Source organism: Triticum aestivum, chromosome 3B, assembly GCF_018294505.1.
Source record: "Triticum aestivum cultivar Chinese Spring chromosome 3B, IWGSC CS RefSeq v2.1, whole genome shotgun sequence".
Classification (NCBI taxonomy): Eukaryota; Viridiplantae; Streptophyta; class Magnoliopsida; order Poales; family Poaceae; genus Triticum; species Triticum aestivum.
Window position 1 is genome coordinate 812,422,188 of NC_057801.1, and position 12,530 is coordinate 812,434,717.

The following is a 12,530-nucleotide window of genomic DNA, read 5'->3' on the forward strand; positions in this document are numbered from 1 at the left end:
AATGGCCCACGTGGCCCGGCCGCCCCCCTGGGCTCACGAACCGGGTCCAATGCCCCCATGGGTCTCGGTTCTAGACTGAACCGGGACTAATGGGTTGACCCGGCCTGGACCTTTGCCCCCTTTTCTACTAGTGCAAGCATGTTTGACAATTTTCATGCGAAACGGAACTATGGTGTTTCTTTGGTGGAAACAAAATTGGGGTGACATTTTGGGGGTAACATTTGGTGTTCAATTTGTTTTTATTTGCATGGGCCAAAATGTTTAACCCTTTTGCCTAAAAAATTGCAGGTAGCATTTTGATGTGACTGAATCCACAAATTTTTTATTGGGATAATTTTGACATTTCAAAAATCATTTTTGTGCCCAAGAGCACATGCACCAGGAGCCAAATTTGATTTCCTGGTTGCATGGGATTTTTCTCCCGGCCCATTTGTCTACACTCCATGCAAGAACACCAGACATCCAGTCGATTGGGCAGCTACTCCAAGGAACAATTCTCAATCTCACGACGTGTGGTTTTGTCTAGGGCAGCCGTCGTTGCCAGGGAATTATTGGTCCCCTCACTTCTGCCTGCCATCTTGGCGATGAGAGGTTGCGCGGGGGTGGGGTGGGGGGGGGGGGCTCGCATCTTCAAGAGTTCTACTTTTTCGTCATTGTCTAGTGATGATCGTTTTTTGTGAGAAGAAATTTACTATTATTCTTTTGGCGGTGCCATGAGATTAGAGAGTTTTCTATTCTCCCAGATCCGATTATTCAGATCTAATGAGTTTATGTTGATGTGTCAAACTTTTTTGTTGGTTTGATTTATTGTGAAGTTGAAATCTTTCTTCGACATCATGGTGAAGATATTGTGGTCCAACAACCGGCACTTCTAGGGGACCATCCCCGAACAAGGTACATTAATTGATCGAGGCTTTTCGTCTTTTTGGATGGGCGACTCAAGGCGCTTTCAAAAATCAATATGGATAATGTTCGTGCGGGTGAAAGAGTGATAAACATCATTATTGCAGTCCAATTGCAGCCTCTTTGCCATAGTGTTTGGAGTATTTCTTCTAGCAGAGATAGGTACTGTGAAGGTGTTTCCAAAAGATTTCATTGTAATTCTTAGTCACTAGCCATCAAACCCGTGCGGTGCACGGGCTCTCTATGGAGTAGATATCATATTCATGGAATACGATTCACTCTCAAGATGTCTTGATGGTGAAGAGGTAGACATGCAAGACTCAAATCTGTTGTTGATGAGCTTCAAGCTTCCAGTTCTATTAAGGCATAATATAGAAGTGCTCATTCAATGAGGATTCCCCGTGTAAGTATTTTGGAAATCTAGGCCTGCCGGTAACATCAGTCTTCTGAGGTCCTTAACGGTCTACCTAAGAAAAATAGATAGTAAACCAAAGAGACTAAATATTGCTTGCACGGTGCTAAACGTTCATCGATAGAGATAATAAAGACCCCAAAGAAGATAGTAGCCTGGTCGATGGGTGGTCTTGAGAATTCAAAAATAGGTTGCTTAGAAGATTGTATCCCAACCTGTACTGCTCTCACGAAAAGACTCTTTCTTACTACTCCTCTCATATTAATTCTCGCTCACTTAGTACAACTTTAGTACAAAGTTGTATTAAGTGGGCGACAATTAATATGTAACAAAGGAAGTATTTATAGTTTATGTGTGAAAATTATACTTTTGCTAATATATAAATTCTTTACATTAGTGTATCCGGGCAGTGTGACAAAATCTTGTTTTTCGTTGTACTGGCATTTTATGTTTAATGGATTGCTTACAGAGATCTTGGTACCGCATACAAAATTTGTAGACATATATTTATTGAGGTTGTAGTACCATGGAAAATTTATACATGAGCATACCATGTTTCTTGATTATTTATACTTAATCTTTTTTAAATCAAAAATTTAATAGCGGGCCATATCGGTGTTGTCACGTTTTCGATATGGTCCTTCTAAATGGTGTCTTTGTACAATTTAGCAATTTTGTCAGCATAGGGCGCTATTTAGCGGGGATGTATTACGATTATTTTACATAGATTTAAAACTATTTTTTTGGAACTAATTTGTTATTTTTTCAGCAAACACGAAAGAAGTGAATCGTGCCTATAGACCTACATGTGCTCTAGGAAGTAGCTTGGTGAAGTATGCGCATTTACGCATTGGTAGTTGTGTATGTAGTGATTTTTTTTTTTGAATGTGCAGTGACATGCCTGTACATAGAAAGAGAAAATGACGCATTTTTTTTGCATGGGAAAATGACGCAGATTGATTAGTGGTTGATGGCTGCATTATGCATGCCCTGGCGTATTATCCTTTGGGAGACTTAACTTTACACGTATATGCATAGAAGTATTATTAATCATCTATCCAGTGGCGGAGCTACGTGAGGGCAAAAGGTGGCCATAGCCTGCCCAGCCTAAGAGCAAAACACTTACACTGTGCATGAAGTGATAGCCAGCTCAAGAGCAATTCCCTGCAGATTAGCCTGCCCGACTCGCCCAGCTTTTCGGTTCAAGCTCCGCCACTGCATCTATCCATGGAATAGACCACGTCCTATTTTTTTTTTTGGCTTATTAAAGAAATAATTTATTTTTTCTAAGAAACAGAGAGAGTCCAAGGGAGTAAGACTCCTACTCCCGTACGTGGTAGTATGAGTCATTACACTTTATGTTTGATCTGACGGCTACGGATACATTATATATTAATCAAACGGTCAAAATTCTTTAATTCCAAGGATTAACGTGGTGCCTCGTATGATATCTCCAATTAGTATATATAAAAGAAAAGATAGGAATTACTTTGTATTTTTTACCCAAATCAGTGTACCTGTAATTGTTATCAGTATGAATAGAATTACATGTCTTTAAGAAAAAGCAGCCAGTCGATCGCTAACCCTCAATCAAAAAGGAAAAAAAATCGGGAATCCTCGCGTCGGTTGATAGAATCGATGATGCTCGCACTGGTGTATCCGTGCTGGATGCCGACTTCACTCGATCTGACGTGGATCTCGAAGCCGTTGGACTTCTTCTTTGCATTAGCAAGCTGTACCACCAACAGTCTTCTCAATCTTCCTGCATGTCAACAGCTTCATCTTCCTCCAGCGATGTACCTTCGTCATGATCTCCCGCAGCAATCTGCAGGACCCGAGCTCCCGCTTCATGAAAGCCGTGAGCATGTGAGGCAAGAGCTTCACGTTGGAAAGCATCCGCACCCATCTCGAGGGCTGCACGGTCTTCTTTGTTCTACAAACTTGCTCAATAGCAGGGGCCGGCATTACCAATTTTCTCCGTGGGTGATCGAATGAATTGATGCTATTCTTAGCTATATGCCATGGTTGTACTTTGCAAGCTTCGGGTACCGGAGAGAAACGCGCACTTGCCTCCTTAACCAAGGAGGTCAAAAGTATTCTATTCGCTGCTCTAGCTTCAAAGGCACACACTAGTTCTTCGTAGATTCTTCGGCATGGGTACTTTGAGATCTTGTCGTCGTATTCGTGTGCATCATCCTGGAACTTACACAGCTCCTCAGCTGTAAATAACTGAAAGAAACACACTCCGCCCGTGTTACAACACGAACATCAAGTTGCAAATGATTTACAGGTATTACGATTTACCTCTTCCGGATCACCAACTAGAATTTCTTCTTCAGAAAAACATATAAGCATCAGAGCTGTTGAAAGTTCCAGTAAGCTCCAGCCCTGGGTGTTGATGCCAGACACATCCTTAAGTTGCTCACCGGCACGTCTCAAGGACCGATCATGTTTCTTCTCGATTTCATCGCAATCATACAAGGCACATGCTGACAGAACAATGCGCTCATTGACCTGGACACAAATAGCAATTGCATTGTCACCGAAGAAAAATGCAAAGGCAAAATATATTGTATAAAAATATTGCATGCAAAGCTTCGGTCAGTGCACAAATTATCAAGAAGCAAAACTAGATGACAAAGAAATCATCACTGAAGAGCAGGAAGGGCACTCACTGGGCAACTGGTAAACTCACCATCTCTGGTTTGACATCAAAGCCTTTACGATTCAGGAACTTTATTAGTCCTTGACTCATGGGGAGGCGCTCCTCCTTAGTCAGCTCAGATTTTTTCCATAGGCACCAGACTATGCATGATATGCTTCACGCCCCACATCACCTCCATCACAGTTTCATCGAAAACGCAAGGTATGCCCTGAAAAGAAATCGAGACAAAGAGTGATCGAATTTATTCACAACCATAAAACAAACAAGGAGTATACTAACCATGCTCGCTTCTATGATTGTTTTATACTCAGGTTTCCCAACAACTAACATCTGCCCAGGACGGCGCCACCTCTTGATGAACTTAGACAGCCTTCTGCAAACACCAGTATCGAACCTAATGGCGCTAGACTTGTCCTTGAACTTTTTGAATTGTTTGAGCCAAATAATCTGACAAAGAAAAGAACAAGGATGACCTTATCAAGGGGCCAAAAGAAACAAATAAACAATATCATGTGATGTTTCTTCAACGAGGATTAATCACAAACAACTAATTCAGAATAAGCACAAACGTCTAATTCAGAATATGTTCATGTGCTAAGGCAACATGATACACTTGAACATATTGTGATAATCACGAACGATGCAAGATCACTAGTTACTAAGATTAATTTGGAGACGAAGAAGCGACACAAAGAAGTAATCAAGAGAGGGAAGGGAAATAGTGGGGCACTAACATATCGTGCCATATATTCCGCTCCGAAGTTCGACCAGATATTCTGAAGAAGATGGTGATGAAGAGAGAACAAGGAAAATAAATTAGCCGATGACATGAACAACAAGAGAAGGAGATCGAGCACATCAGGAAGGCAGGTACCTCCTTGGCGCCTGGTAGATAGAGCTGGGCCCCGTCGAAAGATAGAATTGCAAAGCCCGAGGGCGTCTCCAACAGCAGCAGCATCAGCCCGTGGTTCCCCAATTTGTAAGCTGCATGACAAGTTCAGTAAACTTTAGCTGAACAAGAAAAAACCACACGAAGACCAATGGGCCATTCAGGTACCATCTAATCTAACCAAATGCCAAAACCCTAATTAGCCCACGGTATGTGGGGTTGAAATCTGTAGGATCGAGTATGAATCGATCGATCTATGTGTTTGCCACGCGGCGTGCATATGCTAGTGCTACTACAGATAAGGAATCCTGCTACTCAAGATCAGGTTTACACCGGCCGGCGCCGTGGGTGGATTCAGAGAGGGAGGATGACATCGGCGGCGAACAGGCGGCTCACCTATACTTGTGATCGTCCCCTCCGGAGGAATACGACCACGCTTGGTCCGTACCCCCATAGCCGGAGGGCCAGGCCAACGTCGCCTCCTCGACGGCAGAGGCCGTAGCCTCATCGAGGAACAGGGGGAGGGGAGGAGAGGAGGCGAGGTTGGCCGAAGTTGCGGCCGCGTGCGTGGTGATGTTACAGAGTCGTGTAGGCTTTTGACTTCGAAACAAAACTTCCCAACGGGGTCTTGTATTTGCGTTCTAGAGATTTTGTCAGGGTTTGGGATATTGGGGTATCTTCAATATAGACCTTCGTATATGGGCAATACTGGGCGCCGGTGCGCCGGCCGAAAGTTTCGGCCGGTCGCACCCTAGCCGCCAGATGCCACTAGCCCTGGCCGTTGGATATATAGAAAAAGGAAACGATTCTTCCGGACATTATCTTCCTCCTGACGCATCTCGCCCTCGCGCAGGTCCCTGTATTTCACCGTCTCGTGCAGCTTTTTCCAGCACCGTGCTCGCCTTCCACTTGCGCCGCCTGCGCTCATCCTCGGCCTCATGCTTGCCGGCAACCCGCTCTCGCCGAAGCATCCTTGGGCCGCCCGCGCTCGTCCACGGCCTCATGCTCGCCGGCAACATGCTCTTGCCGACGCATCATTGGCCGCCCCACGCTCGTTCTCGGCATCGTGTTCACCGGCAACCCATGCTCGCCGCCGCATACTTGGGCGACCGTGCTTACCGGCCATGGCAACCCTGGTGGAGATGGCCGCAGCGCCCCGTCGTCGAGCTCGCGTCGTATCTCGCCCTCAATTTGCTGGTCACTACAAAATAAATCATGGGTCGTAGCAAAAAATTAACACAGTTCCAGCAAAAAATCACTTCACCTCGCCGGTGATGCCCATCCCCCTCCCTCGCCCTCCTGTAGAAACAAATGACGACGACTCTGTGGTCTCACAGCAAACGACAGTTGTAGCAAAAATTGGGGCTGGTTCCAGCAAACCAAAAAACGGTAGTAGCAAAAATTTCAGAAATTAGACGGCGTCCCAACAAACCGAACCTTGATGGTAGGAAAAATTGAAACTGGTTCCAGCAAACCAGAACACCGGTGGTAGCAAAGATGCAAAGTTTAGGGCTGGTTCCAGCAAATCAAAAAGGCGATGGTAGCAAAAATCGACGCTGGTTCCAGCAAAAATACAAAAGGGTGGTAGCAAAAAATACAAAAGACAACGCTAGTTTTAGTAAAACCAAAACGTCGATGGAAGCAAAAATGTGTGCGGGTTCCAGCATCTGGCCTCCATGGTTGTAGCAAAAATGCAAAGTCGAGGGCTGGTTCGCAAAGCGAAAACACAGTGGTAGCAAAAAACGAGGCTGGTTCCAGCAAAATACAAAACGGTGGTAGCAAAAACATACAGAACATCGCTAGTTTCAACAAAAAAATTGAACGCCGATTGAAGCAAAAAAATTGTGCGGATTCCAGCAGCTGGCCGCCATGGTTGTACCTCTTGCCAGCATCCACAGGCTGCCGTTGTAGCTGGAAGCACCACACCTCCGCTCGCCGACAGTCGTCTTCTACGCACCTCTGCATCTTCGTTTATGCTCCTCCGGGGTCGCTCGCTCGCCACACACCTCTTCCATCGCCGGCGAGCTGTTTATTTGGAGGTAGACCACGGGAGGGAGAGGACGCGGGGGAAGAATGGTTGTGTGGCTAGGAACGCGAGAGGATAAGAAAGAAATGAAAAGGAAGAGGAGCAGTTGGGGTCAGTAGATTAAAAAGCGGTGGGGTCAGCAGATAAGGCTGCACACGAGCCAGACGATCTGATGCAATCGAACGAACCGCGCGTGACCGGCCCCGGCCAGGAACGTTTCCCTTCATATATCGCCCGCAAAAGTCCGATAGAGCTGTCTGAACGTAATTTGTCACCCAACATGATACGTACCCCGCCTGTCCATGAACCAGTCCGGTTGACCGAATCCCGGCAAACCGGATGCAAACCATGGAGGCTTTGTGGGTGTTCGGACCGCAACCACGTAATCATCCCACACCCCGGTCCCATCCAAAACTATCTCCCGCATACGCGGCCTCCTGCAGGACCGCGCCTCCGCTCTCAGCCCTGCATTCATGCCAGCAAAGAGCAGACGCGGCCTCTCACGGAAGCCGACATTGAAGCAAAGTGCCGCGTCTCGGTCTCTACATCTCTTCAATGCTGGAGCGACATCACTTGATAGGACGGACGATGGCTTATCTATCACATTCAAATGGCTCCCGTCTGTCCATCTGTCGGCATTAAACAGGTGCGGCGGTCGAGAAACCAACTCCTAGCGGAGAACCGTGACTAGATGGGATGGAAGGGCTATCTACTGCAATCAAACCGGCTCCCGTTTGTCTGCTTTCCGGCATTAAACAGGTGTGGCGGCCGAGAAACCTACTCGGGTGCCTGTATTGACGCAACTTGTTGCTTAGCCTGGTCAGCACCCGCTATTTGAATGTGGCTTCACCAGGCACTATCCACACTGCACCACATCCGTTTCTGAGCCTCCTTCGTGCATGATCTCCGCCATTAACACGAGCTCTAGGGCAAGCTGGGAGAGCCTCTCATCATAGTAGAAGCATGAGTTGAGAGGGGGCGACCCGACGACAGAGGAAGCGTCCGACGACGAGCTGATGCCCCTACCCGTGCCGGCCCATGTCGGCTTTACCATGGAGCAGGCGCAAGCCGCTTTGATGTTGTCATGGCAAATGTGCAGCCGGCACCGCCATGGACAAAACAATATATAGTAAACCAGCATGGCTAAAAGGGCACGCCCATACATAGCTCACGACAAGGTGGAAGGAACCCTCACTCCACAATATATCTTGCTTATAGCGAGAGTAGCAACCGTCTCGCCTGAAGTGCTCGCACGTATGGGCCAGCCCATTAGCGTTGCACCTCGCTTACGTACAGCATTGTCCGGTTTTTACTTCTCTTTTTTTCTTTTTTCTTTTCTTTTATTTTTATATCTTCTGTTTTCTTAATTTTCCATGGTGTTTCTTTTGTTTTCTATTTTTCATCATTTTTTTGTTTCTTTCACTCTTTTTACAGTTTTTTTCTTTTCTTTCTTTTTTTCCTTTTACAGGTTTTTTGCTTTTCTTTTCTGTTTCCTATGTTTCTTTGTGTTTCCTTTTTAGTTTTTAAAGGTTTTCTTTGTTTTCTTTGTGCATTTTTCATATACGCCAGGAGCAATTTTTATATACATGTTTAATACGTTGCCAAATACTAGATTAACATTTTTGACAACTTATATTTTTTTATATCTAGCTTTCATAAACATTGCACTTTTTTGTATACACCAGGAGCCTTTTTTTATTTCTTGTTTTATGATACACCTTGTACAATTTTTGTCTACATCAGGAACATTATATATATATATACATGTTTAACATGTTCGAAATTCATGATTACTATTTCGTAAAAGATAATACATTTTTATGTCCACTTTTTGCATACACATTCTGCATTTTCTGTATATATTGGGAACATTTGTTATATACACGTTTAACATTGTCCATACGCATTCTATTTTTCCATACACATTCGACATTGTTTTTTTATTCTTTTTTATATGCATTGTACATTTGTTGTATATGTTAGACACAAGTTTTCTATAAATACTAACTTTTTCAGTGCATGATTCACATTTTTTAAAATATTCATATAAAGTGATTTTTGTAATAAACTTTAGAAACTTAAGAAAAGTAAAAAAAATCAAAACAAATGGAAAAAGTGAGAAAAAAGCGCTGAAGGCATGTGTCAGCATTGCGCCGCCCCAATCTGGCGGCTGCCTTTAGCTAGACGTCCTACGATCTCACTTGAAGCGAGACATGCGTCTCAAAAAGAAAAGAAAAAAACTGAATCGAGATATAGGCGCTCCCCCCTCTCGCCTGCTATATCACATTTACATGAAAAATTTACATGGAAAACAGAGTAAAAAGGTTACAACAAACAAATATATAGAAAACAAAAATGTCAATAAAAAAAGGTTCTAAGCCGGAGAAAAAGCTATGAAAACCATAAAGAAAAATGCATAAAAATAAAGATATAAGAATCACAAAGAAAACCTTAGCAAAGCGGTGAAAGAGGAAGAGAAATGTGGAAACATGAAAAAAATGCGGTGAAAAACAAAAAATAGAGTAAACCCCGTGAAGAAACGAAAAAACAAGGGCAAGTGAGCGAGGCTGAATCCTCTTCGGCACCCGTCTCGCCGCTTAAAGGCATCAGCGTAAACGGGCGCACCCCCCCCCCCCCCCCCCCGCCCCCCACGACTCCATGTTGGGCCGGCCCGTTTTACCACTTTTCTTCTGTTTCAAGAACGCGAAAAATTACGGACGTGCGTGACTCAATCCCGCGACCTCTCATCAAGGGTTAGCACCGAACAGCCAGCTGACCTACCCATCTGAGTTGTCTTGTTACTTCCTTTTACTTCTCTTCCTCTTGACTCTTTCCGCTTTTCTTTTTTTCTTTTTCTTTTCTTTTCTCTTTTTTCCTTTTTCCTTCGATTTTTCAAAATGCATAGTTTTTTAGCAGAATCAATGAACCCTTTTTCAGATACCGTGAACTATTTTTTAATATTGATGAACTTTTTTCAAATTAGTGAACACATTTGAAATCAATAAACGTTTTTCAAATTTGTCAACCTTTTTTTTATCAAAATTGATGAACTTTTTCAAAAATCGGCGAACTTTTTTGAAATGCGTGAACTTTTTTTATCAAAATTGATTAACATTTTTTATTCCATGAATTTTTTTATTATCAAAATGATTAACTTTTGTCAAATCCGTGAACTTTTTTTATCAAAATCGATGAAGTTTTTCAAAATCCGGTGAACTTTTCTGAAATTCATGAACTTTTTTGAAATCCGTGAACTTTTTCTTTTACCAAAATCAGGTGAACTTTTTCTTTTGTCAAAATCCGGTGAAATTTTTTCAAATTCGTGAATTTTTTTGAAAAAATGATGATTTATTTTGTGAACATTTCTTTGAAATCCGTGACTTTTTTTCAAAATTGACGAACCTTTTTTAAAATTAATGAATTCTTGTTCAAGTTGTCCTTCCTTTCTTTCAAATTAATTTTTACTGGAGCTTAAACATGGGTCAAATAGAGCTGTTTCCGCACATAACACAGCAAGCTATCCTAGTGCAGTGGTAGGACCGTAGGAGCGCCAAGTCCACCAGGAATTGCATGTGGGTTTGAATCCCGCTGCTGCGCATTTTTTTCGCGTTTGTTTTTGAGCATCTGGCGCGAGAGATACTGGGCCGGCCCAACACGTTAGCGAGCGGCTGCTCTGTACAGTACTAGGCCCGCCCGTTCGCTTTCGGTGTATCTTCAGGGACAAAAATACCGGCATTTCCTAAACGGCGCCCGTTGCGCCCGTTCCAGGCATCGGCGCAAACGGGCGCACACCCCCCGCCGCACCTTCTCGCTGCCCTGGGCCGGCCCAACACGTTAGCGAGCGGCTGATCTGTACAGTACTAGACCCGCCCGTTCGCTTTAGGGACAAAAATACCGGCATTTGCTAAACGGCGCCCGTTCCAGGCATCGGCGCAAACGGGCGCACACCCCCGCCGCACCTTCTCGCTGCCCTGGGCCGGCCCAATAATATCATCAAAGCAAAAAATCTCCGTGCGAGAGGCAGGGATCGAACACAAGGCCGCTGAATTGAGAGTGCAGCGCCCTAACCACCAGGACAACGACACACTTGTGCTAGTAAACTTCTTTCCTTTCATTTAATCTTTACCTATATTGTTCGCTGGTCATTTTCTGGACATTTTTCTTCTTGTTCCTTGTTCCTTTTTCTTTTCTCATTTCCTTTTCTTTCTTTCCTTAAACATGCAAACTCTTTATCAAATTTGTGAACTTTTGAAATTCAATGAACTTTAATCAAAATCGATGAACTATGTTTCTTTTTTGCTAAGCGCGAGATTTATTTTCCAATTTGGTAACTTTATTTCATATCGATGAACTTTCTTTCAAAATTGATGAACATTTTTCAAAATTGATGAACTATTGTCAAATTTGATGGACTTTGAAAAATATTCAGTGTGTATAAAAAATGTTCATCATGTATAGAAATTTTGTTCAGCGTGCATTCAAAATGAGTTCATTGTATTTAAAAAAAATGTTCTACGTGTATTTGAATATTGTTCACCATACACAGAATTTTCGGACACGTACTGAACATTTTGTGAAAATACGTTGAACAATTTGTGAATACACATTGAACATTGTGTAATATATACTTAACAAAATTAAGAAATATACTGAACAATTGTATACTCATTGAATAACCAAAACCAAAATAGGATACACGATGAACATTATTTATATCCATTGAACATTTTAAATAATACACGATGAACATTTTTTATATCCATTGAATAACCAAAACCAATTATGTATCCTGAACATTTTTTATATCCATTGAACATTTTAAATAATGTACGATGAACATTTTTGAAACAATATGAATATATGTGTCGAACAATTTTTGAATACGCATTCAACATTTAGTAAAAACGTTTTTCAAATTGATGAACGTCTTTCAAATTCAATGGACTTTCGTTGAATAGGGGCAACGTTCTTTGCATGTTCACAAACTTTTTTCTGAAATCTGTGAAGTTTCAATTATTTTTAAAAGAAAATCATGTATGGGATGGTAGTTTTTAAAGTGTCGGAGCTGCATTCTATCACTAGTAATGACATGCCGTAGGGGTTAGCCGAACGCTGTAGGTAGCGAAGGGCACGAGTTCGATTCCTAACGGGAGCGTTATTTTTTGAATTCTATTCGACATTCAGCTTTCAACTGGCCTTCGAAACAGCAGCCCACTAACCATCCCTGTAGGCGCCAGGTATGGTAACCGGCGCAGAAGGAGCCCGTTAGGAGCTCCCAAACGTTAGGAGCTCCCAAAAATACCAGCCCCAGCAATGCACCGAGTCAGGACACGAACAGGAAGGGCAGATGTATATTTTGGACACCTAAAAAAAGGTATATTTTGGTTTTCAAAGAATAAATAAATATCCGTACCTACGCGTACCCGTCGTGATGTTCTTTTTTTTTTTTTGAGAATTCTTTGCATTCAAATAATGAAACATTACAAAATAGTTGACCCTTACAAGCACACTGAAACGCAAATACAAAGGACCATGAACACCTAGAGTACCCTGAGACAACCATAACACAATAAGATCTCCGGAGCTCTATGTCATCATCCCTGAATCTTGAAAGAAGACCCCTGCAGCAGAAACA

At 42.9% G+C, this 12,530-nt stretch overlaps 1 protein-coding gene across 4 annotated transcripts; it reads right to left on the bottom strand.

The window, feature by feature from the left end:
• Window positions 1-2,780: 2,780 nt before the first annotated feature.
• Window positions 2,781-6,948, bottom strand: LOC123066788 (uncharacterized). Of its 4 annotated transcripts, none has more exons than XR_006431439.1 (7): window positions 5,266-6,930; window positions 4,855-4,964; window positions 4,715-4,756; window positions 4,260-4,427; window positions 4,011-4,188; window positions 3,620-3,829; window positions 2,781-3,544 (listed from the first exon to the last, which is right to left on the bottom strand). XR_006431439.1 is itself a non-coding variant. In XM_044489800.1 (7 exons), exons 5-7 carry the CDS (start codon window positions 4,068-4,070, stop codon window positions 3,041-3,043), a joined length of 774 nt encoding a protein of 257 aa, XP_044345735.1. In that variant the 5' UTR covers window positions 4,071-4,188; window positions 4,260-4,427; window positions 4,715-4,756; window positions 4,855-6,070; window positions 6,749-6,948; the 3' UTR covers window positions 2,781-3,040. The 4 variants fall into 4 exon arrangements, 2 of the variants coding, with proteins under 2 accessions (XP_044345735.1, XP_044345734.1); XM_044489800.1 differs by having other exon boundaries at window positions 4,855-6,070; window positions 6,749-6,948; XR_006431440.1 differs by having other exon boundaries at window positions 3,991-4,188; window positions 4,855-6,930.
• Window positions 6,949-12,530: the final 5,582 nt, after the last annotated feature.